The sequence below is a fragment of the Chamaea fasciata genome, unplaced genomic scaffold (assembly GCF_029207755.1).
Source record: "Chamaea fasciata isolate MVZ Bird 193981 ecotype frontalis unplaced genomic scaffold, bChaFas1.0.hap1 SCAF_1, whole genome shotgun sequence".
NCBI lineage: Eukaryota > Metazoa > Chordata > Aves > Passeriformes > Sylviidae > Chamaea > Chamaea fasciata.
The window spans coordinates 125,887,372-125,913,002 of NW_027094086.1; the positions used below are offsets into that span (position 1 = coordinate 125,887,372).

General features: G+C 39.2%; 2 protein-coding genes across 3 annotated transcripts in view; one reads left to right on the forward strand and one right to left on the reverse strand.

The window, feature by feature from the left end:
- Nucleotides 1-11,794, forward strand: part of VWDE (von Willebrand factor D and EGF domains) — a 36,254-nt gene extending 24,460 nt beyond the window's left edge. The window contains exons 17-31 of one of the 2 annotated variants that reach the window (XM_066196709.1): nucleotides 229-479; nucleotides 598-817; nucleotides 1,339-1,476; nucleotides 2,060-2,122; nucleotides 3,590-4,270; nucleotides 4,602-4,697; nucleotides 4,792-4,887; nucleotides 5,411-5,506; nucleotides 6,798-6,893; nucleotides 7,280-7,375; nucleotides 7,870-7,965; nucleotides 8,065-8,160; nucleotides 9,450-9,545; nucleotides 10,112-10,215; nucleotides 11,332-11,794. In XM_066196709.1, the coding sequence (XP_066052806.1) occupies nucleotides 229-479; nucleotides 598-817; nucleotides 1,339-1,476; nucleotides 2,060-2,122; nucleotides 3,590-4,270; nucleotides 4,602-4,697; nucleotides 4,792-4,887; nucleotides 5,411-5,506; nucleotides 6,798-6,893; nucleotides 7,280-7,375; nucleotides 7,870-7,965; nucleotides 8,065-8,160; nucleotides 9,450-9,545; nucleotides 10,112-10,215; nucleotides 11,332-11,352 (2,246 nt within the window). In that variant the 3' untranslated portion in view covers nucleotides 11,353-11,794. Of the gene's footprint in view, nucleotides 1-228; nucleotides 480-597; nucleotides 818-1,338; nucleotides 1,477-2,059; nucleotides 2,123-3,589; nucleotides 4,271-4,601; nucleotides 4,698-4,791; nucleotides 4,888-5,410; nucleotides 5,507-6,797; nucleotides 6,894-7,279; nucleotides 7,376-7,869; nucleotides 7,966-8,064; nucleotides 8,161-9,449; nucleotides 9,546-10,111; nucleotides 10,764-11,331 lie in introns of those variants that run through there. The other variant, XM_066196702.1, reaches the window with a different exon arrangement.
- Nucleotides 11,795-16,310: 4,516 nt separating this feature from the next.
- Nucleotides 16,311-24,504, reverse strand: LOC136290311 (wnt inhibitory factor 1-like). Its single transcript, XM_066184685.1, has 5 exons — nucleotides 24,241-24,504; nucleotides 21,350-21,445; nucleotides 19,436-19,540; nucleotides 18,920-19,015; nucleotides 16,311-17,347 (listed from the first exon to the last, which is right to left on the reverse strand). Exons 1-5 carry the CDS (start codon nucleotides 24,416-24,418, stop codon nucleotides 17,238-17,240), a joined length of 585 nt encoding a protein of 194 aa, XP_066040782.1. The 5' UTR covers nucleotides 24,419-24,504; the 3' UTR covers nucleotides 16,311-17,237.
- Nucleotides 24,505-25,631: the final 1,127 nt, after the last annotated feature.

Genomic DNA, 25,631 nt, shown 5'->3' on the forward strand with positions numbered 1-25,631 from the left:
GCTGCCTTCTTCCTTCATGGTTTTTGCCACAGCAGGTGGATTCCTGCTTGCAGCAGTCACTCGCTAGTATTGAATATATCAAATGTTTTTCCTGTGCCATTCAAATGACATTAGAATTTAAGAGAAATAAATAAATGGGATTTCTTTAGAAGAAAGATATGTTCCTTTTAATTTTTGTAAGTGTATTGGAACTTTTCCTTAGAAGAGGAAATATCTCCTTTGTTGCAGGTAACCAGCCTCCGGTGCTCGAAACTTTTCAGGGTATGCTACAGACATTTTATGGAGAAGATTTTTTATATCAGTTTTTGGCTTCAGATCCAGAGGGCTCGGCTATTCATTTCACATTGGATTCTGGTCCAGAAGGTGCCAGTCTTTCCCCATCAGGTCTCCTTTTGTGGAAAGCTGTGACAATGAATGTCCATAAATTAACATTTTCTTTGACAGATGACTGCAATGCAACGACTAAGGTAGAAATAGAGGTAATGAATATTACAGTAAAATGACACTTACTAATAAGATATCTAAGTTATCTATTTACAGAACTCATTGCTAGTTCATTAAAAAAAAGAAAACTGTCTTATTGGGCGTGTCTTGTAGGTCAGTGTAAAATCATGTGATTGCCTAAATAATGGCTCATGTGTGACAGACATTAATTTCCCACCTGGAAGTGGAAGATATCTTTGTGTGTGTGTGGCTGGATTTGAAGGTGATCTCTGTCAAGTGAATACTGATGACTGTAAACTTAACCAGTGTGGTATTGGCAGATGTGTGGATGGAATAAACAGCTATTACTGTGAATGTCCACATGAACTTCAAGGTAAATTGCTATTTTATTTCCATGCATTTATCATGTTTAGTGATAAATAGGTGGTTTTAATTTTATGTCTACAATTTTCTTTTTTTTTTTCCACTGTAAATAAGTTACTGTTGTATTATGAAGAAACTTTATGGTGTTGTGGTAGAGATATGATATACTTCAAAAGTTTCTTGAACGACTATAATGGTTGTTTATTTTAGTTCATTATGAAAGCTAATTTGCATTGTTTTCCTCTGCAAAGGTAAATTCATCAACACAGGGAAACAAAGGAGATTGCTCCTGCAAATAAGCGTGTAGCCTCATAGCCCATCTTCTACCTATTCTACAATAAGCGAAATACTTGATATGAGATGAAAAAATGTGAATAGCAAACCTTATCAGCTGTTCTTGTTAGATGTACTGAAATGATTGGTTGCACTTCTTTTTTTCTCAGCACTTGCATACATTTTACTTTTATAAACACATCATCAAAGTCTAGTGACACAATCTTATAAAAAAATTAAATCTGTATTTCATTACAGGTAAAAATTGTCAAGAGGATGTAGATGAATGTGCATCCAGTCCTTGCTTCCCTGGAGTATTTTGCTTCAATACTTTTGGTTCTTACTATTGTGGTCCATGCCCAAGTGATCTGCAAGGAGATGGGAAGTCGTGTTATGGTAAAATTATTTGATTTTCAGAAGAATGGTATTGTCTTATTGGCATTCAGATAAAATATCTTTTATTGTTCTTCATGTTTCTAACTATACCTTAAAAGTCTTGTCAGCAAAGCAGGGCTGTGTCTCTGCTGATGGCAATATTAGACTGTACTGGGTGAACACAGCTGTAAAACACTTTTTCTAGTGTAGAAAAAAATAGATACAAAACACATTCCATTCTTTTACATCAAAGTAGAATTATACAGTGGAATATTTTTAGGGGTTTTTTCTTCATTATTTTCATAATACAATAAATTATTAATAAATTATTGAAAAAATATATTTCTATTAGATTGATTAACGTAGGACTGTTTACCCAAGTCAAGGCAGCTGCCAAACATTTATTTACATGCAATTACTGAATAACTTGTAGTTTTAAAATACTCTGTTAAAAAACTTTTAAGAAATATTTTTTAACTTTTGTCTTCTTTCTGAATGTTGAGGTTTTTATTTAATAAAATTTTAACTCTGTTTATAATTTATTTAAATTTAAACAAATGTAGCTACTTCTGTGCAATACTAATGTGCCTTCATATCTTTTCAGAAAGCTTTGATGACACTGATGCTGAAAGGAAGGATTCCACAGGAGAACTTGGAGGGAATAAAGGTGAATCTTTTCCTGAAGAAAATGGAATTTCTGATTCACATACTGATTAGAATATAGCTGGCAAATAAGGGTTTAGTCAGTTTTATGCTATTCACTTTTTTTTCAGTTTGACAGAATTTATTAATTACTGGGGTTGTATTCTGATGTGAAAAAATGAGACTAAAATGTCAATATCAACAAATCCCTTGGGTCAGTCAAGTAATTTTATTAACAGTGTGATGTATGACACTCTTACAGTTGCCTTTTGTTTTAGTGACCAACCACTGACATGAAATAGGTAACATGGGGATAGGGACATCTGTTACATGAGATAAACAAAAGTTTATGGCATTATGTTGAATGCCATTTTCCTGCTTTAACTCAAAGGAGATGTGAAGGATATGGCAAGTGAATGTCTTTATTCTGAAACTCTCTAAATGCTGTTCCTGGCATTTCCAGGTCTATGCCTGCTGGGGGTTTCTTTGTAGGAAAGTCTCATGTGTCTTTTCCCTTTATCTCTGAATTGTTGTTGTGGGGAAGGAAGACTCTCTCACTGCACTGCCAGTGCTGGATAATTCTTCATCAGCTGCAAAATGGTTTGCTTTTCAGCAGTGGGAGATCACACTTTATTATGATTCAGTAAAGCTTAACCTTTTGTAAACCATTTTCTGTTTATAAATAGGGTAGGCTTTCATTCCTCCACTGCCCCATAATGCTAAAACCCCTTATACAGTATTCTACCAGTCTGGGATTACAGTGCTGTACTTCTTTCCACATACCACACACTTTCCCTGGGCAGAATATGAAGAATTTATCGTTCATTTTTCTCTCTCTTGAATGAGGAGACTGAGTCAGTCTCTGATGCTTATTAAACAGTTGAAACATCCCACTTCTAAAACCCATGCAGAAAGTTTAAGAAAGTTGATTAAAAAGTTTGAAGAATAAAACATGGTAATACTTGTGCTACAAGTTGGTGGCTTATTCTCCTAGAAAACTGTCCATGGTGCATCAGTATGTATAAGCATCTACATACATGTGGTTTTATCTCTGCTTCTAGTGCTTAGACACACTGATGAACCATATGCAATATCTTTTCTTTAAATTCTTTCAGTTACCTAGTTGAAAGCAATATATGGAGCTGATAATCTGCTGACAGTAAATCTGTTTATTGACCTAATATGGGAAAATCTCTGCTCCTATAAATCGTGCCTCCTATAAATCGTGCTTTGTTCTTATCTTCCAGCCAAGGAAAGGCCATGGTGAGGGTGGGAGAGATTGTAATCAGAATACCTTGATCTTTAATTCTCCCCAGTTAGGTTCTACTGCATACTTACATTCTGACATAGCACAAGGAGAGATTTCCTGAAGCACAGATAAATGGGCTGTATGTTTATCTGCTCAGAAAACATTCTCCATGCTCAAAGGGAAAAAAAAAATAAATTATAGTATTCACATACTTCTCCCCGCTTTCCTTCTAAAATACTGTAGGTTTTCAACCATCATCCTCTGAGAAAGTTTTAGGCATGTCAAGTTATATTCCCAGTTCTACAGATGTCCCTAAGAGATTTATTTCTACAGAAATGGTCAGAAGCAGCATGCCACCAGCCTCCACAGTAAAAACAACCACTGCCTGGAAGAGACCCGATTCTCAGAAAAATGCTTTCGTACAATCTGTGGTTACTGGAAACATTGCCCATGCTCTAGGCGTCATCAGTGGTCACCTTGCTGATGCTGAGAACAGTTCTTCGATACATGCAGTAAAGGCTGCATCTTCAAGGAGCCATGCTGCATCACCTGAGAAGAAAACAAGGGCACAAGTTGAGACCTTCAGCTATTTTGAGAGCAGCAGGAAGACTTCCCCTAGCAGCAGAGCAAGTATAAGCAAAGGACACTCTTTGCCAAACAAAGCGTTCAAAGGTGGAAATGCTCAGGGAGTTCTGCACCGATTGGCTAAGCAAAAAGCGAGTCATTTACCTTTTACCCTTGTTGAAGTCACTGTCCCACCAAAAATGCTTCCTGAAGAATTGAGTGAAACAATGATTCCTCAAGCAGTGAGCTGTTCTGATTTACCCTGTTTTCCTGGCGTGCCCTGTGAGCCAAGTCAGGATGGAAGTGTCAAGTGTGGTCGTTGTCCTTATGGTTATTACGGAGATGGCTTCACTTGCAGAGGTATTACAAATTAATGCACTCAAATGCTCTGAAGAAAAGAATCTTGAGATGTTTTTATAACTTGCAAGTATATTGTTACTGTATTATCAGTGGAAAGTGTGGTGTATTGAATTTTCTCATTTTCTTTATTGATATTGGCATAGCCTACAGGCTTTTAGTTGTATGGATGCCCTTAAAAATACTTTCCTGATCTGTCTTAGACTCCGCATTTATGGGCACTGACTTAATGGATTTTCTGTGATGGGTTCACTACATTAGGCAAGACACAGTGTGCTGAAATGCCACTTTCATTTTCCTTATTCCTTTCTTTGTTTTCTTCATTGGCTTTCAGCAAGATGTAGACAACCCTGTGGCAAAAATATGGAGTGTGTGGCACCCAATATTTGTAAATGCAGGCCTGGTTATGCTGGTTATAACTGTCAGGCTGGTGAGTATGGCATGTTAATTTTGCCTGTGGTAACTCATATGCACAAATTAATGATTTGCAGAGGGCTGTTAATTTTTTTTTTTTTTTTTTACAGCTCTCTGCAGACCTGATTGCAAAAACCATGGGAAGTGCATTAAGCCCAATGTCTGTGAGTGTTTACCTGGATACAGTGGCTCCACCTGTGAGGAAGGTAAATATAGCAGTTTTTGCTTTTAAATCCATAACTACCCAAAGGGTGCTGTGAGCAACTCCCATGGCTGTTTGTTCTGACAGCATGAAGATGTGTTCATTTTACTGTCACTTTAACAGAACTCTTGAGTTACATTTTGGTAGATGTCCTGATTTTCCTGATATACACTGTAAGTGTTGCTTATGTTTGGATATTCCTAAATTAAGCTTTCACATTAAGTAGAGCAGTTCACCAGTGAATGTAGGTGCCTCTAAGCTAAACACTCCTGCAGAGTGGGAAGCACTGTCTGGAATTTGTGTCAGCTTTCTTTTCTTCAGGGTGACCACCACTGTTGGGACTCTGCGCTATTGAAGTTAAGTTGTTCTTGTTACTTGCTCTTGTCCAAAGGCATTGAATATATCTCCTTATTTTATTTCCATTTTTTTGCTCACTGACAGTTATTAACATTTCATTTTTTATAAAGCATAACCAGTCCATGCATCTTTCTAGAGGTGATTTCTTGAACATAATTCTGTATCTGCAGCTCATTGTAAACCACCGTGTCAAAATGGAGGCACATGCTTGGCCAGAAATCTCTGCACCTGCCCATATGGTTTTGTGGGACCAAGATGTGATACAAGTAAGCAAAAGAGAATAAGAGAAAAATACACAACATTTTTCCTGTTACTCAGGAGCAAGAAAGCAAATTATAGTTTAAAATTTTTATGCCTTCTGTCTAATGCTAGCAAATGACATAATAGCTGTGCCTCTTTGAAGGTTCCCATACCTGGGCTTTTTGAACATGAGGTAATATTTGCACATAACTATGAAAACATAATGCACTATAAAAGCAGCAAATAATTTATATTTTATGATTCACAACCATGGAAAAATTGAGTACACTATGCATGTGATACTACCTGTAGAAAAACACACAGATGTTTCATATGTCCTGAAGCTTTTTAACTTCTATCAACTCAGATTGATTAGATACTGGGGTACATTCAGAAGCTGGTGTCAGTGAATGGTGTGTCAGAAAGACTGGGATGCAAGAAAACTGAATTCAGATCCACATGATGGTGTCTTCTTTCCTTTTACCTGCTCTGAAAAGTGAAAAATTTGCTGTGATTATAGCTGGAAGATTTGAATTATTTTGTCTCACATAAATTGTCTTTAAATATCAAATCATACATGCTACAATTTGGCAATTCCAAATTTCGGGTAGATTTTATATTGGTAATTTGTGTCCTTCAGAGAATGCAAATTTAGATATGCTGTTTATATTTTGTTCACCTGAATGTACCATTGCATTATTGACCCTGAATTCAGAAAATCCTTTGTCCCCTCCTCAAATCCTAGGACTTTTGGTTTTCAGTTTTTGTTTTTCTAATTTCAATTCTCACAAAAAAAAAAAAAAAAAAAAAAAAAAAAAAAAAAAAAGCTGCTCTTTGTGAAGGAGTATTAAAGAGAATGAGATGTTTTCCTGAAGAAGTGATCCATGGTTTTCCCCAGCTGTGATATTTTAATGTCTTTGCTTGTCAGTCTCATGTTCCTGTGTGCATGCAGCTGCACTTCCATCACGTAACACAGTCTCTTTGTCTCTTAGCATTGCATTTCTCATTTGGTTTAGAATTTTTATTTAAACTTCTGCATTTTTAACACTAAATACAACCAGACCATGGTTATTTGCATGGAAAGACATTTCATTTACCTTTGTCATCTGTGCTTGCTGTTACGGATTTGAGACTAGATTACTCTGTTTAGCAATTCCTCTTCAGCTACGAATTGTATGTTCCTTCCAGTGTTAATTTTTTGGGAAAGAACTTTAAAACAAATCAAGAATAATTTGTAATGTACCTCTTTCTTGTCCTCCCACCCTGTCTCTTCCCCTGCCTTCTCTCATGTTTTTGGCTCACCTTCTTGGATGGTAGTGGTTTGCAACAGACACTGTGAAAATGGTGGTGAATGTCTTACTCCAGACACCTGCCAGTGTAAACCTGGCTGGTACGGACCTACCTGCAGCACAGGTAACATCTTTGCAGCTTCCATGTTCCTGGGAGAGCATCCGTGGGACCTTCCATTGTTTGAAATTTGGAACTGCATGGCTCACGTGGCAACAGTGGGCAGCAAAATGCTCTCTGCTGTGGGGTCCCCACACTCCCTTGAGTCTCTGCATGGTAGTTCTACTGCCAGCAGCACCTCTGGGAAGTCTTATGCTGATCCTTTAATCTGGGGTAGAATTAAACGTCGGGAGTTAAACATCGGGAATTAACACTGGATGTTAATTCTATGGGAATGACGTTACCTGCAGTTATCTTAGCTGTTTAATTCCTGTTCCTGAAACAGACACACATATTTTATAGACTTTATTTGGATGTTATACTTCCCACCCTTCCTGACCCTATTTCTGCAGCAATGTGTAATCCTGTGTGTCTCAATGGTGGTTCGTGTACTAAGCCAGATGTTTGCCTGTGTCCACATGGATTCTTTGGTGCCCACTGTCAGAATGGTAATGTTTTCTTTTTTTCTTCTCTTCACTCCTTAGTTGCCATTATGAGGAAATCTGTGAGAAAACATTACGACACAAAAGTAACAATCCAGTCCTGTATCTGAGAAGTGGTGTATAACAAAGATTACATTATTTTTTAGATTTTATGTCTGAGTCCACAACTCTCCAAGGAGAATGAAGACTCAAAATTAGTCTTGTATTCCACTCAACATTTAAGCAGGTTTCATCCAGTTCCATTGTATGTTATGTGTAGTTTGGTTACTTTTGTACATATACAGTTGCCAACATTGACTCCTTTTTATCCAATTTTGTCTTTGCTATTGATTTTTACACCAAACCACATTAATATGATTTTTATGTATAGGTTAGGCCTGACTGTGCTGAATGTCCATACCAGCTGTCAGAATCTTAGTGTTGCACTCTTGTTTTCCAAAAGTATGTCACTAAGGTCAAAATGCAAACTACAGCCTTTTCCTCCTATTTGTATGTTTTAGCTGTCTGCAGCCCTCCTTGTAAGAACGGTGGTCATTGCATGAGAAATAATGTCTGTACTTGTCCTGATGGGTACACAGGCAAAAGATGTGAAAAAAGTAAGCCAGTGTTAAAATCTTCCTGTGATCCAAAAATAGCCAATAAATTATTCTGTAATCAGTTAAATGTATTAACCAGCAGATGTTTTTGGTTTTAAGGTGTCTGTGAGCCAAGGTGTATGAATGGAGGAAGATGTGTAGGCCCAAACCTTTGCTCTTGTCCTTCAGGATGGAGAGGAAAAAGATGTGACACTCGTAAGTATCTTGTAGTTACCAGGAGAACCATACCTTAAAATAGTATGAGACTCAGGGCAACTCTGCCCATGCAAGTAATACAAAGTTAGTGCCAAAGAACTTAAGAATATATACACATTGAAAAAACAGTTGTCTATAACTTGGCAGCAAAATTTAGGGTGGAGAACTAATTTCATGCAGTTCTTAGGCTAAATCATGGCTAATCACTGAAATATCTGTGAAATTCTTGTATAGCAAATATTATTTGTTTCTTTTTGGATTCTTGTCTAAATAAAAACATCTGCATTTCTGCAAAGAGATAAATCAAAAAAGTGAAAGAAATCCAGTTTGTGGTGTAGGACATAAAACCAGGTATAATAGAAAAAGAAGTTCAGTGAAATATTGGAAAACTGTGGAAACAATTGGACGTGATGTGAATGAATGATGCAGTGGGCACAAGCTCTTTAGGACAGGTAGAAATAGGACTGTGATGGTTGCACATCTGTGGGTTACATTGTGTCTTAATGAAGATATTGATGGTGCCTAAATAAATTGTGTCAGCATGGATAAAAGCACAGTCTTCATGAAAATCACCATGAGGGTGGGTGGTAGAAATCCCATAGCTAAAGTGTTAGTGTCTGTCAGAGTACCCACCCGAGGCTTGAGGACTGATGTGGGCAATGAGCTCTCTAATGGCATGGAAGAAAAATAAATTTCCCCTCTATTAATTTTTGTAATTATTGGAAAGGGGTAATTTTTTGAAAAAAAAATTATTGGTATTTACAGGGGTGAGATATTCTTGGACACTGTGGAAGAGAGATTTGATTATCAGACAGCTATGAATGAATGGAAATAATGGTGTGTTAGATCATGGCTTAATAAGCAGGGACAAATGTGCAGACAAATGGGTCATAGAAAATAACTTTAGATCAAATATTCTTGAGTTGATTCATTGGGTGTTCAGTTGAATGACAGACAAAATACCTCTTGCCAGGGTGTGTGCTTTAGAAAGGTAAATTTGGAAAAAATTAAGCTCTTTAATGGTGCTCTCTTAATTCAGTATTTCAGGGTTTTGTAGCTATCTCTGACAATGCAGAACCTCTGAATGTGAGTTTTGGTTGTCGGGTTTTTTGTTTCTAGTTGCCTCTCTTCTTTAATATCCTGTTGGCCTTAGACACAGATTTGAGTGAAGATGATGTGACTCTTGTGTATGAAAAGCACCCCACCTCTTGTGAGCATCCTGAAATCTGAATAACAGCTCAGTGTAACCACTTGGGATATAACCATACTTTGTGATGATGTTTGTGCAGCAATCTGTCTTCAGGAATGTCAGAATGGTGGGGAGTGTATTGGACCGAGTACCTGTCATTGTTCTCCACAGTGGGAAGGAATCCAGTGTCAAACACGTAAGAATGATGCAACCTGAAACCTCTTGCTTCTGCACAGTTCAGAATGCTTCAGCCATGCACAGTGCAGGGAAGTCCTCCTATACCTTGGATATAGTTTATCCACATCTGTGTCAAAGGCAGGATAAAGAGTAGAGATTGCTCTAGCTCTTCTGAAGCCCTCCAGGATCTGATGGCACTCTGGGACAATGGCAGGATGTGTTGGTTTGCTTCAGTGTAATGTGCTGCTGCACAAGCCCTGAGAAGCCATTGTGGTAGCTTGAAATACTAAGATGTGCTAAAAAACAGCTTTCTCATGTTCTTTGTGCAGTCTCATTCATGCCCTCAGCATGTTCTCATGTTAAATCTGCATCAAAGTAAAAAGGGGATGGGATAGACATAAGAACACTGTTGGCTCCATGTGACCTTTAAGTCTCCTTATGCTGAGGAGTGTTACCCAGTGAAAATACCGTCCAAGGTCTTGGTTCCTATAACAAACAAAATTAAGTATCTAGAGATAGCATCCGCTTTTCCTTCAGCAAGATGTGTCCATGAATAAAGCCTCAAATGTACCTCTCTTGTTTTAGCTGTGTGCAACCAGAAATGTCTCTTTGGAGGCAAGTGTGTATTGCCCAATGTGTGCTCTTGTCGTCCTGGCTACACTGGAGTCCTCTGTGGGAAGAAAATTCAGGTAAATGTAGAGCCAAGACACCATCACAATGTGGTGATTTCATTAACTAGTCTACCTGTGTCCGGTGAAGCAGAATGATATACACCGAAAGTGTACTTTGTCTGATTCCTTCCTTTCACTCTGCAGCGAGGGAAAATTAATGGAATTCCTAAGAGCTTTTCCAGTAATTTTTAGGTTCAAATATTTACAGAATTGTTCTCAGCACAAAATGTAAATTTCCTTTGTTTCAAATTAAGCTGATTGTCTCTTGTCACGCAGTAGGAATTGATACTCATTCTCTTCACAACAACCACTACTTTCTTTTCCAGTATCTGGCCTCATTTTAGGGAAGAGTATCCTACTGATGACTTTCTTAGCTTGCATCAAGTCAAGCCTTGATATTTTCTCAACTAACTACACTGCCAGTCAGTTCATCAAGTGTAACTTGGGAATAATTTTACATTTTTGTATCAGAGGGAACGATGACCATTTCTGTTTTTCATGCAGTTTTCTGTTGGATTCCCTTGCTTGGGTACTGATGCTTCCTCAGTGAAGTAATTTGATTAAACATTTTGTTACAACTAACTGTTTTGTGATGTCTGAAGTAAAAGCATTCTGCTCTTCTTACATCATCTATGGTGCTTCTCTTCTTTTAATTTCAGTGTATTTAGACACATTTGTGCTGCCAGCAGAATTGAGAGGTGGGGTAGATGTGTTTCAGAAATTGAAACAAAGAAATGGTTATACATAATTTGAAAGTATGCAACTTCACATCCTATATCAATGAGACTGTAATGTTTGTAATATGGATTTCCAAAATTTGACCCAAAGAGAAAATTTTGATTTAAAATTTTGATTTAAAGGCTTTCATAAATATGTCCTGCATAGAGTTAGTCTATTTTTAGTCTGGAAAATATATATATTGTTGGTCAGTCAGTCAGTTGCTGTATCATACATTGATCAAAATGGCACATTTTCTCAATGAAACAAAAAAATCTATAAGCACAAGTTTAACTTAATGTTCTGATTCTGTATATCAGGCAAGCAGAGATTCATTAAAATTGTTTCCTAAACTTCATCATAAAAATGGGTTGCCTCATTAAAATCTGGTTTTAATATCTGTTTTCTCTCTCCAAGGCACAAAGACATAATGGTTGAAGAAGTGTGGCAATTCAGTTGCAATGCTGCATGGATGTATGAGACTTGAAAATAGCAAAAGGGTTGAAGGCAATTACAGAGTCCATTTAAATGAAAGGAATATTCAGAAGATATTTAAAAGATTCATTTTAATCTTAAAAGATTCATATTCATCACAAATGTTGGTGAGCTTCAAAACAACAATCTTGTAGTCACTAAAAGATATGTATATAACTGTGACTTTTTTGCTACCTCATTTACAGCCTCTGATGTCTTAATTGAATTCCCAGATCTGATGACTGAGCCCAGAATTCTGCAGTTTATTCATGTAGTCAACTGGACTATGAATTTCTGTTGAGGGAACAGGACTGTAGCAGCTGTTGGGTGACTCTAGCCAGGAAGGCAGCACTTCTGCACTTGTAAATGGTACCTGCTGTTTACAAACACTGTTTACATGCATATTATTTGGCTGTGGACAGAAGAAAAAGCAGAACTGGTTTTTCTTGTTCTGTTTTTACATGTCTTGTAATGACAAGCCAGGAGCAGGGAAGGAGGGGAAACCAGAACTGAGGCTGGGCTGCTAACAATGAAGGCAAGGCCTCCTGTTCTGCTAACAGTCAGCCAGGTGCAGAATGACTGATTTATCTATGACAAGCCTTTGCAGCCAGAAGCCAGATCCCAACTTTTCTGTTTTGACTTCATTACTCACAGTCATGAATTTGAAGAGTCAGCTACTGAATTATTCCTGTGTCTGTAAGACTTTTATGCCCCTGAGATGGCAGTCAGTAATATGAGGAAATTTTGTTCCCAAGACTCTTAGAGAAATTGAACAATACTTTCAGTAATGCTGAATGTTAAAATAGGAACTAATAAGAGGAGAAATTTGTACATTGTGCCATCCCTATTCATCATGTCAGAAAGTATTTGTAAAGACTTCACAGGGGATTTTTTTTCATTAACAATTGCTCCAATGAACTCTTAGCACCTATCAGCTGCCAGATAGTTTTTGAAAAAATAAAATTCCAGTTTTTCTGGAGTTTCCTACAGAGGGCTGCTATCTTCTAGAGCTGTGAGACACATTTCAGTTCCTGCCATAACAAAGTGAGCTCTGGTAATAGACACAAACATCCCTTTAGCTAAGCTATTGAAATTTACTGCTTTGTCTTTTTAAGCCAAAAATAAACGTCACGACTTCCTGTTCTCCTGAGCAATATTCAGTTTATATACCCTAATTTTGAACAGGAAGAAAACAGAGGTAATTTTGCCATTTACTGCCATTCTGGGATGCTGATTACCAAATCATAGCTGTTAGCAGCTCTGTGCCTAGATTTCTCCTCACCTTTTGACAGTCTTCTTAAGTCATCTTGCAAAGTAAGCTGGTATTTTGAGAGCTTAGCATCATTCCAGAATGACACTTCATGGATTTCCAAGTGCCTGACTGGTGTATTTAAAAAATGTCCAATTTCCCACTTGCATTTTAAATTTCAGTGTTTCCATAGTTTCTTTCAATCAAGCATCCACGTGGCTGATAGCCTGATGGTCTGGGAGCCATTACATTATTTAAAACCTACTCCTCTTGAACCATTTCCTTTCGCACATCTCACAAAGACATCGATGAACAAAATCTGACTAGTTCTTGGGACTGTTTTGGATACGCAAGGTACTGAAAAGGTTTTTAGAGTACAAACACACCAATATCATATAATCTCTTATTGTAATCACTGCTGTTCCATGTGTCAGTTACAGAGGTGCTGTGCAAAAAAGAAAGATAACATCTGCCTGGACCACTGCTAATAGTACTTTGGGAAATGAGTTTGTGCAATCCTTCACTCACAAAACTTAATCAATACATGTATGCACATTTCTAGGAATTCAGGCAAAATAAAGCGTTTTTTTTATTATAATTGTTAGTGTTTGCTGTTTATTTTCAGTGGTTTCAAAAGCAGAAATTATTTCTCTTACATTTTCCAAATGCAAGATGTGTGAACAAAAGCAGAGCCAGAATTTTGCTACAGTAGATACAAATTCTCAGTGCTAAGCTGTGCTATTTTTGCTATTTTCCAGCAAGCACATGGTGCAGAAAAATTATTAGTACATGCAAAATGCCAGGCAGATTCTTCAAAACTGCCCAGTAATTATGTGATTAGTTGAAATTGTTTTTGTTACTATATTGTCCATCATATACATGAAACAGAATTCACTGTAATTAGAAAGCACATGGTGACAATACAGTAAAATTGCTCAGTGTAACAAGATGCAGATTTATATAGAGGGCTTGTTTACAGTGGTCAACAGAACTGCTGAAATTTTAACCTGCAATTAGGCCCAAAAGAGTTAGGGGATGGGGGAGTGGAGAGAAGGGTTGGAGTTGACACAGTTCCACTCTGAAGGAATGAAGGGCAACTTGTATCAAACTGAAGATTTTGCAGTGATTCCTGCCACATTATGCACAACACCAGTATCTTAGTTGAATTTTCTTGCATGATTTCTTTAGACACTAAAGAATGTTGGAAGGTATCTATGTACATCATCCATTTATTACCTGGTTGTACTACAGTTGCTCTGCAGGCCAGCAGAAATTCTCCCAAGGGCACATTGATTTTTGCCCCTGATCTTGAAAAGATCTTTTAAAATACAGTACAGTGAATATTCTCTGAAGGAAGGGTTTGTGTCACAGAAAATACCACAGATAGTCATGCTGGCTGTGATTTAAAAATAAAACCCTAAGTGGGCCCTATGGGAAAGGCTTTTTCTTTTTACAAAAGTTAATTATATATTTTCATAGTTGAGAAGAGAAAGCAAGTTAACATTTCCATTTACCAAAAGCACACTCACAAGGAAGTATCAGCTCAAGCCCTAAAGTAAATAGGTATAAAAACTGAAGCTACTTGACAAATTGGCTACACCTACTCCATTATTTGTCCAAATGGAAAAACCAAAAGTTTAAATTCTCAAAATATAACATTGGAGCACATATACAAACTCAAATGTAGAGGTTAGAAAGTTTTGCTGATAACTAAAGTTGTTTATGCACTTTCTGTCATTTAAAGGTGTCACATGCTGGTGTCAGGTCATTTTACCCAACTTCTACTCACAGCTCAGTTAAGCTAGCAAATGATATTTTACAGCTAATACAGCTAGCAAATGATTTTTTACATCTATTTTACTTTATTTTACAAGTAAATCCATTGTGACCAGAAGCACCTAGAGCTGAAGAGAAAACATGAATAAAAATGTACACATAAGCAAACTAAAAAGAAACACCTCACCTTCCCATGCACACTCTAGAAAGACAGAGTATCAAAAATGCAACGACTGCAATGCCCCTAAAACTTTTACAGTTGTTTTAGTGAAAACCAGAGTATCAGTATTAGGTGTTACAGTCAGCTCTAGTGAATAAGGGAGCTAGCATGTTCTGTGTTGCTTTCTCAACTTTTTCTCGACTGCATGCTTGACTTACCTCCCCACAGGAAGACATAACTATCTCCAAAAATTACATGCTGTAACTAGTATGTTCAACCCTCCAGTGAGCAGAAAACAAAAGACAAGAATTACTGACAGTTCTTTTAGTCTTTTTAATATGTTTAACTGTGGAAATAAAAATCTGGGGACACAGACTGTCATTAATAATACATTCTAAGATTGTTCGACTCTAACTAACTAGAAAAATCACTTTTAAACTTACTTAAAGTTTAACTGAATGAGAAGAAGAAATATTTCTTAAAATCAAAACCAACAAAACCCCCCACAAAGAACACTGTAGCCAGTAGATGGTGCTACGTTCAAGTAATATTTCTGAAATATGCCACTGCATTGTGTGTGGCATCAAATTACTGCTTACTTCAATCATTTCTAAGCAGGAAAATAAATTAGCATTTGTTTTGCCCTGTTCAGAAACACCAATTACAGGCCTCTCAATGACTGCTTCTGGTCTCTTGCTCCTGACAAGGCCAATATGTCTTCCACCTTCTAGTCACTATTACTGTAACTTTTGTCTTTATTAGTAGAAGTCAGTCTTTAGGGGAATAATACTGAGATATTATGCCTCTTTGTATTTACATAGTACTAATTATTTATTCTAAATTTTGGGCCTGGTGCAACTAATTTTTCCCCATTCATTCCCCTGCAAACAGTATGTCACCTAAGGTATTTGATCTAACTCCTGAATTTCTAAATTATGGCATGATGTAGTGGACTGTGACACAGAATTACTACTACATCATCATCATCATCAAACTTCAGCAGCATTGATGAAATCATCTTGTTCCACTCATGAGAATCACATCTTTGCCAGCAGGTGTGAAATATCCAGTGTATCCCAGCAAAAACAGCACAAAAAATGTGCATTCCTCTTATGTTGTGCCCTGTCCCTGCAAGAAATCCTTCACATCTCTGCAGCAGGTTTCCTCTGAGAGCCTCCAAAGCAAGCACAGGAGAAAACACAACTACACCACACAGAAATTACTCATAGGAGTCTCAGGAACTAAACCGTTGCCTTTCAGTTGCCCTCTGCATGCCTGGGCACTGTCTTGTAAAGAAGATTGGTAACTGAGAAAACCCCATTACCTTTGTCTCTTTGCTCAGTGGCTTGTAATCCCGGGAGAAACAGCTCCATATAAGTCACTGCCCATGAGAGCTACATGTTCTGGTAGTTAAACACAGTTAAAGTGTTGTTCCAACAAATGAACTACAGTAATGCATAGCTAAAATTCTCCCACAAAAAAAAAAAAAAAAAATCCAGTTTCATCTAGAAGAAAATGAAAATCGATATCTCAAGAAAATAAAAATTGATCTGAGCATCATTCGGGAAGTTGTCTGATTCAGGTTGTATGTTTTGGCAAAGCCTTCCTCAACAGAACCATTCAAGAAACAGCAAAAGTGAGGCAAGGAACAATGAACATAGGAGATTCAGTCCATTCTGCAGCCCTTTCAAAGGGCTGCAAAACCTAAAAGAAGCCAGAAGACAAGCGTCAACAACCCCCACACATGATTTGTGACAGGCACAGGCACTGCTAGTCTGCAGCCTCCCATTATACTGCTCCTGTAACAACACAATCTGGAATACAAAGAATTATCAATGTCTCCAGAAGAAAAATGCATTTCCCTGTCTCACTCACTGGGATAAGGAAAAGAAATAATTATAAGTTGAGAGATGATCAGATAATATGACTGTAGAAGTAGTCAAGATAAGGACTCTTAGAGTATCAGCATGGATTAAGCTTTTAGGAAGTAACAGCAGAATTATCTGAACAAGTATTGGCGGGGGAGTGTTAGTAGTTGGGGTTTTTTAAAAATACTGTTTAGCTGATTGAGATCCAGATCAGATTGGAGGGGGAGAGACAGGAAGCAGACATAAAGTAATAACCATGATTTAAATAAGATGCTTTGCAGTTTGGTAATGTACCAGAAAGATGCAAACTCTGCAAGTTTTTTCTTGCAACTGTTTAATCTCAAGGCAAATTATATTTGAAGTAACATTCACTTCTGATGAACTGAATTAAGGGCTTTTTTAATGTGCTTTTTTAAAATGTAATTATATAATACAATAAGTTTAGTCAAAGGGGAGAAAAATCAAGAAGAGCATAGATCTATTCTGAAGTACTTGATTTAAAGAAAATTTTATTTCAAGGTCAGCTGTATCAACCAAGGCATAATACTTCTGCTTATGAAGAAAAGATGAGGAGAAAATGTGCCACACACTGCACACAGCTGGATATTTGTAACAACTTTCTTACAATCAGCAATACCTTCCTTTCCTATAGAAAAGCATGTACTTAATATTGTGAGGACAAAAAGCTGTCTGAAATCAAGTTATCGTGTTTATTTTAAGGTCCCCCACTGCTGCAGACTTCTCCTCTGTATAGTTACATGGAAGAAAAATGCAGCTCATCGTGGCTGAAGTTGCTTCATTCCTTCCTTTTCTTAGTACACTGTGGCCCAGAGTATGGCGGTCGACATCTACACACGTTTGGAGCGATGCATTTCCCTCCATGCTGGCAGGGCAGTTTACATACAGCTGAAATGAGACACCAGACACACAGCATGTCTTCAGCACAACACAGGATCATTTTTCTTTTTGTCTCACTGCGGTAGCACAATTGTTCCCTGGTGACTGCACTGGGACAGTATAAATAAAAGCATAACGGAAGAACTGAGAAGCAATGTCTCTCAATTTATGGCATTGTGGCCTTCACTGGAATACAGGCACAGTACGTCTAGTCTTATTCATGCTCCATTTCCCTTTTAAAATACTATAATTTCTGTTCTTTAAGGCACAGGCTTTTTTTGAGATGGATGCCCTCATAAAAGTGAGAGAACAATAACAATTCCTGCTGAAACTTATTCAAGCCAGTGCTTGGATCCACACCCATGAGGAAACAGTCACCTCATCCTAGCAGTATCTCACACACTGCCCTCCTCTTCCCCCACAAGAACAGAGGAGGGCTGAGTGGGAGCAGCTTCAGCTGTCCCCTGCTACACTCCAGCTGATAAGCCAGGGACTGCAATTGGGTTATGAGCATGTACACCAAAAGAAGTCAAACTTGATGCAGATCTTGTTAGTTTTAGGGAGCAGTGATTATTTTCACATTAAGAACCTGAACACTTCTGCCATTACTGCAGCTGCAGGGAGCTAAGCATTCTTTAAGTTCTCTGCAACTCCCACACTTGGCTTTTAATATCACTCTCTATCTTAGTACACTGATGAATATAAAGGATAAGCATTTTGATGGTCAATGGGAACTCCAAAATAATACTTGTTTTGTTTGACCATATATATTGTAGAAGAACTAACACTAGCTGATTTAGTGCCACAGCCATGCCCACAGCCATGTGAAAATACCAGATGCAGAGGACTTAATCTGGAGACCCTGCACCCACAATATCCAGTTCAAAACCAATGTTTGCACGAGGGTTTTTCCAGTCTCCCAGAGGGCAAACAAAAGAAAAGCTTTCCTTTTGTAGTCTCAGGGTTATTGCCTTTAGCATCACAGCAGTGCTGATATAAGCATACAAGGCCCAAGAAGTGTAGATTAAAGACTTTATAAATCACCTGCCTTTGTGAAGCAAAGTTTGTGAAAATGGAAGTAGTTTTTCAGCAAGAGTGTCAATATTAATCCTGATTACAGGAAGCTTTCAGAGTTCTAAGAACACATGGAGTTGATTCTATCAACTTATCGTCAAAGTAAGAAGCAAGTTTCAATTTTACATGTCTATAAAATTTAATGAAGCTTTTAACCCACACCAGTAGTAATAGTACTTCTGTAATTTTCAGTTCCTTTTACTGGGGTCTCAGTTTACAGACAGTATTTCAGAAATACCAACAAAACATACCAAGTGATTAATTTGGTGACAACCAAAATCTGTATTTCTTTCAAAGTGGAAAAGTTCTGTGTTTCTGACCAAATTTAACAGCCATCTACTCCCTGTGCATTCTTGTAAGAGTCCCAGTATGTGGAAGCAGCTCACAGTTACTATTCTAAGATACTTTCCCTGGAAGCTTTGTTAGGCCCTGAAGATTTGAACACTTTGATTGGTAAATCAAACAAGCAGAGGAAAGGATAAATGAAAAATGTCAGAAGTCATTTACCTAAGTGACATGCTCTACCGACCCATCCAGCTGGACAGCTACAAATCCCAGGAGCCACACAAGCTCCATTATTGCGACAACCTTGAGGACAAATTGCTACAAGAAAAAGAATGGGTAAGTCAGCAGGATTTATAAAACTGATGTAAAAGAATCCTGACAGAATGAAAGATTCAGGATGATACAAGTCAAAATGGCAAAACACATTTTCTTCTAGGCCAGATGTTCAACTGGTATAACTCCAAAAGCATTTCCAGGACCATGGAAATGGAAAAAAACCCAAAGAAACAGATAAGTACTGTGTAATGAATCTTGGTTTAAATGTGAGCAGTTGTACACCTTAATGCAAAATATTTTCACACTATTTTATCTGTGTAAGTACCCATAATGTAGGTCACTCATTTCAGTAGTAATGCAATGACATTTCCATACTTATTAGTCCCTTAATACATTTAAAATGTTTTTTGTTACTGCAGTTTTAGAATTAATATCAATAATTGCATGAATGTAGACACGTACCTTCCTGGCATCTTGATCCTGTCCAGCCAGAAGCACAAAGGCACTTCACGACTCCATTGACAGAGACACATTCCCCCCCATTCTGACAGCCTCCTTCACAGCTTACTGTGGAAGACAGGATACACCAGGCATTTCAGAGCAGCATAGGACTTCAAATAATTGTCTTTAAACAGCTCATCTGGCATCAACTACTTGTTTTATCACATTTGCAAAACCTGAAATTTCGACTGTTCAGAGCAAGGCGCTGTTCTACTTCTCAGCAGGACATTACTGTTCATCAGCTACACCATAGGAATTACTAACATGCATATTCCTATAAAATTGCCAAATCATAGCTGGTAAGCCAACAACATGTGGTTAAGGATTCATGCGTTTCCTTACCTGACAGGAGCTACATGTAACAAGAGGAAGAAGAGAAGAGGATATTACTTTGACAAATGAAACTATGACTGTAGTCAAGTTAAGCAGAGCCTTCCCAAAGGCCAAATACTTGAGTTAGCCTCCTCCTTTCAGGACTGTTCTACACATCAAAGCCCTGAAGGCCTCATTAATGAAGCATTATTTATGCCAGACATATTATTGGTATTAACTGTGGAGAGCACAATCCCTGTTCTGTACAATCAAATGCTTCCTTTCACAAGTATGAATGTATTTTAGATATCACCTTCACTGTATGGAAGAGAAACAACTATCCTTCATTATAAAGATGGACATTTTGGATGTCTGCTTGATAATTTGTAGATAAAATATCCAAATCTCTTGTTCAACCACAAGTATTGAGCACAATTTCAGCTAACAGATTTTTGGCACAAATACCGAACATGCAAGGACGTGCAAGTGAAATCCAGCACAGCTGGAAAAGCTCTTCAATGTTTGTTTGCATATTATTCTGTCACGCAGTGGAAGTTAATGTATTTAATTTTGATTGTATTTGATCAATCATGGTGACAGAGAGAAGTGCATGAGGACTGGATGATAGCAAATATTACTCCAGTCTTCTAGAAGGGCATGAAGGACGCAGGGAACTACAGGCTGGTCTGCCTCACTTCAGCCCCTAGTGAGGTAATACAAGAACTGACTCTGGAAACCATCTCCAGCCACATTAAGGACAAGAAAATCATCAGCAGGTCTTCACAGTGAGGGTGACCAAACGCTGGTGCAGATTGCCCTGGCAATTGTGGCATCTCTGTCCTTGGAGACATCCAAAGCTGTGAAGACATGGCCTTCAGCAGCTGACTCTTGGTAGCCCTGCCTGAGCAGGGAGCTTGGAAATCACAACCTCCAGAGGTTCCTTGGAACCCTGCCCAGTCTGTGATTTTGAGCTTCCATAATAGCACATTGCCCCACACGACAAGTTTGTACATACATGTACAACAGTGATTTCTTGGATTGCCTTTTCCAATACATGCATATATTCAATAGGCTTCACAAAACCATAAAACTTGGTCTTTGCTACTCCTTCTCTGTCATCTCCCATTAACTCTCAACAATACATTGCCACACATATCCTCAGTGACTGGTCCTCAATGTTACCATCTTGCAGATCCTACATAAAAGTTTCAACCACTTAATGCAGAAATATGAATCTATACAAGCTATCTCAATAAATTATTTAGAAAGCATCTGTTATAGAGCTAAATGGAATATTTATGCAGCACATAAAAAGGGTATTTTCCAAGGCAAAAAACTTGCTCAGATTCTCACAACACATTTCAGTAATTGTAGTCCATCCCATCCTCCTGCAAGCATGCAGACCCTCTAGGCCATGAATGTCTTGAGAGTAAGGTCAGAGATTTACAGAGTTAAGGTCATTGCTTCAAAGTGCATTAGAACCAGGACTTAAGGTATCCTAAATTAATTTAGTCTGTTTTCAAACTCCTTGTCTTTCCAAGCTACTACTTCTTTGGGTCTTACCTTTATGACAGTATCTACCCCCATACCCAGGTGGACATCTGCATTTTCCAGGTCGGAGGCACTCTCCCCCATTTTTGCATTTTGGATAACATGTAGCTGTAAGACAGACAACAAAGAAAGGTTGGATAAATATTGGTGAATCTTACTCAAGTTACTACTTAAATACATAAGAAATTTGCACATTATAATATTTTCATTGGTTTTTCTTCATATTTTCTAAGATATAACTGCCATGTCCACTTACATTGCTGATAAGGTGAAATCATTTCCCTGCACGGGGAGCACTCCACCATACTAAGCTTTTAAGAACTCAAAACTAAGGGATGTTTTGGGCCTGGACAGAACAGGCAGAAAGACCCATATTAAAAAGGAACACAGCTGGACTGCCAAAAAAGCTTTTGATAACTGAAGTGGAGAAATAACAGGTAAGAAAATAGGTGATAACAAGAAATTATTCAATAAAAAGATGGTGCATCTCGGGAGGTATCTTAATGATTCTTATCTTGAAATTGATTCTTAAGAGGAAATATCAGACTTTTTACTGGATTCCTACGTTCCTCTTCAGAAAAATTACATGCTCTGTTCATTATATCTCTTCTCTCAAATGTCCCCACAAGTAAGTCAGGATTTCTTCCTCCCCCATGCTCTTTTCTTCCCTTTTTTTTTTTTTTTTTTTTTTTTTGCTTCAGCTGGCTTTTCAGAAATCTTTCTGAAATGTACAGTGTTTGTTTAGCAAGCATCCAAGATAAATGTAAGTTTTCCCATCACTCTAATCATCTGTTGGGAGAAAAGCATCTATGATCATCACAAATCCATCAACTTTTTTATTGCTGACAGCATGGACAGGTACGATAAGGTACAAATAAAAATCTTAATTTTTCAAAATTCTGGATAAATCCAGTCAGATTGCGAATAAATTACCTATCACATAGACTTCTTGCTAGTCATAATCGTCTCTGAATCAGCCCTGCTGCCTGAGAAAACACAGTTATTCACACACGGGTTTTAGAAACTCATCTGTTTCTGGGAGTCACATCTGAGTTAGCTGCTAGTGTGAGATGAACTCTCTACTTATTCTTTGACTGGATGGGTGAAAAGTACGAAAAAGATGAACAATGAGTAACACCATCCTGATTTTGTCCTCATATACTTATTGCACTATCAAGAAACCCTACTGAAGAATAGAGGACTTTTCACATTAGTACCTGCAGAATGAGTATTAGCAGGCAAAGAAAGGACAGATATGTATGGAAAAAAACCAGCCAGTGCTCAGCTCTCCATCACTTTTACCAGATGCTTTCATGTCTTTGGAAGTGTCAAACAAGAGCTCCCAATTTAAGAAAAAATCTGTTTCTGTGTTATTTCACACAGTTTTCAGTTTGGTTTTCTTGACAGAACAAGGGATGAAGCTTCATTTTTCCAGTCTTTTTTTTTTTTTTTTCAACATTGATGACCTTATGAGCACAAGGATTCAGTAGTTTCCTTAACAATTCCAGAGAGTTCACCTTTCTAGTTCAAGAACCAATCTGCCTCTCCACCAATATTTCACCTCTCCCCTAAACCTCAAAATGTCTAGGAACCAACAGGTTTTGGAACAGTTCATATAGCATAGTTTTTAGTTTCCACTGCCCAGTGCATTAGCTACACATCATTTGTCACCACCTGCTAGCCTCAGCCTCAAAATGAAACAATACTCCATGAATGATTACAGTGCTGAATGAAATTTCCAGCATCTCATTTCAGAGTTAAAAAAAAAAAAAAAATCATGTTTTAAATGAAGGACATTGAAAATTAAAACAAATATTGCACAATTTTATCACCTCATCACATAGGACAACATTCAAAGCAAAGGAAGTCCTGACACTGGGTGATTTTTTAGCATTTAATAAACACAAGCGCTACAGTTAAACCTTTAAACAAGAAAAATAGAAAATTAGAAATCCAACGTGTTACACCGAACAGGGTTTAAACTAAAACTGTTCTTCATGATGTTTGCTTTTGCATATTAGGTGGCATTTTCAAAAATACTGTGTCTCTCCATGGAAACCAACAGGAACAGACTCCACCCTGGCTTTATGCCTCCTACGATGGAAATGGGATGCACAAATGACCCTGTGTGTCAGGTAACACGCAGGAAGTAAATGACAATACTTTCACAAGCACAACGTGTTCTAAGTACAAAGAAATCCAGAAAATAACCTGCTTTCTACATACTCTTTTGATATTTTTGTTAGTAACTAGTCCTGACTAATTTCACCTAGAGATCCTAGTTAAATGTTGCTGTGGCTTAGAATGCTGTCAAGGCTCTAAAAGCATTCAAGAACCATCTGGATGCAATCCCGTGCATTGCGCTCTAGGATGACCCTGACTGAGCAGGGATGTTGGACCAGATGACCTTCTGGTCCCTTCCAACCTGACTGATTCTGTGATTCCTTAAATACTTCCAGGGAAGTATTGAAGCATGCAGTTAAAGCAGCAGGAGGAATAAAGCACCAAAGTCTGTCCAGCGAGTGGCCTCTTACCCAACATCCAAGTGGCAAAAAGCTCTATTTATATGGACCCACGGCTATTTCCACAGCGGGGTCTGCTTACAAACGCGAGGTCTTCACGCTGGCTCTTGGCTGTGCTCCACCAGCTCGCTATCACTGCCTCACCTTACCAAAGGGGGACTTAAGAAGACTTAACTCTCTTCTTCCACCCCGCCTTCTTTAGGTGCCCCCCGGTACCTCACCGCCCGCCTCTCACACCAGATCCAAACCCAAGCTCTGCAGACATTCCCGGAGGGATTACTCGCCGGAGGGCTGGCATGAGCGAGTGCGAACGCGGCGCTTGCGCCCATCCCTGCCGGCGCTCGGAGGCGCCCCGGGGCCGGCACATCCCGCCCGTATTACCGTGCTGGCAGCGCTCGCCCTCGTAGCCCTTGGAGCAGAGGCAGGAGCCGTCGGCGAGGCAGAGCCCGCCGTGCCGGCAGCGCGGGCTGCAGGCGGCGGCCGGGCCGGGCCACGGCGCGCACAGCCACAGCCACAGCAGCAGCCGCAGCCCCGTCCCGCCGCCGTGCCGCCGCGCCATGGCCCCGCAGGCCAGCCCGGGGCTCGGGCAGCTCGTCCCGCGCCGCTCCCGCCTCCTCTCCCCTTGCTCCCCGCTCAGCCCCGCTCCTTCACGCTCCTCTCGCTTTTACCCCCTCAGTCCGTTCCCACTCCCCCTCCTCCTCCTCCTCAGCGCCGGCCGCCCCCGCCCCGCCGCCCCCGCCCCGTGTCACGGCGGGTGTGAGCCCCCCCGAGTGCCGGGGTGCCGGGAAAAGGAGGCTCAGGGGCGACATTACCACCCTCCGCAGCTCCCTGAAAGGAAGCTGGAGCCGGGTGGGGGGATCGGCCTCTTCTCCCAGGCAACCAGCGACAGGACAGGATAAGAGGACATACTCTCATACTGTGCCAAGGGAGGTTGAGGTTGGATATTAGGAGGAATTTCTTCACAGAAAGGGTTTCTAGACATTGGAACGGGCTGCCCAGGGAGGTGGTGGTGTGATCATCCCTCGTGGTGTTTAAGGAAAGACTGGATGTGGCGCATAGTGACTTAGTGGTGGTTCGGTCTTAGATTGGACTCCACCTTCTCAGAGGTGTTTTCCCCCTGCCTGATCCTGTGATTTTATCTGCAGGTACAGAGGACTCTGACAGCAGAGGACCAGCCACCAGGGAGCCACATGGAGTGTTGGGCAAGGAGTCCACCTTAGCACCCGACCTGCTGGCAACGGCCAACATCTGCCTGGCCCTGCCACCACTTCCAGGACAGCAGCGCTCTGAACTCCCTTCCCATTTGAGACCCTACAGACTGATTTCTGTACACTTCCATCTTTAAGGTGCCATACGTGAATATCATGACATGATGTTCAAAGGATGATTTCAGAGAGAGGACTGATGGTCTGAACTCACTGCCACCTGACAGAGGAGAGGAATATGGGTCTCATAGAATCATAAATAGCTTTGTTTGGAAGGGACCTTAAAAATCATCTGGTTCCAACACCCCTGCCATGAACAGGCACACCTTCCACTTCAAAGCCTTATCCAGCCTGACCTTGAACACTTCCAGGGATGTCACATCCACAGCCTCTCTGGGCAACTTGTGTTAGTGCCTCACCATCCTCACAGCAAAGAATTTCTTCATATCTGATCTAAATTTACTTGTTTTCAGTTTGAAGGCATTTTCCCATGTCCTGTCACTCCATGCCCTTGTCAAAAGTTCCTCTCCAGCTCTCCTGTGAGCCCTTTAGGTACTGTAAAAGGTT

Bases quoted from the DNA above. Each gene is read 5' to 3' on its own strand.
- LOC136290311 (XM_066184685.1), bottom strand. From the start codon at position 24,418: ATGGCGCGGCGGCACGGCGGCGGGACGGGGCTGCGGCTGCTGCTGTGG. The intron at 21,446-24,240 runs GTAATACGGGCG...TCTGTCTTACAG, and splicing joins GGGCGAGCGCTGCCAGCACG to CTACATGTTATCCAAAATGC. The intron at 17,348-18,919 runs GTAAATGACTTC...GTCTCATTTCAG, and splicing joins CGGTAGAGCATGTCACTTAG to CTGTATGTAAACTGCCCTGC.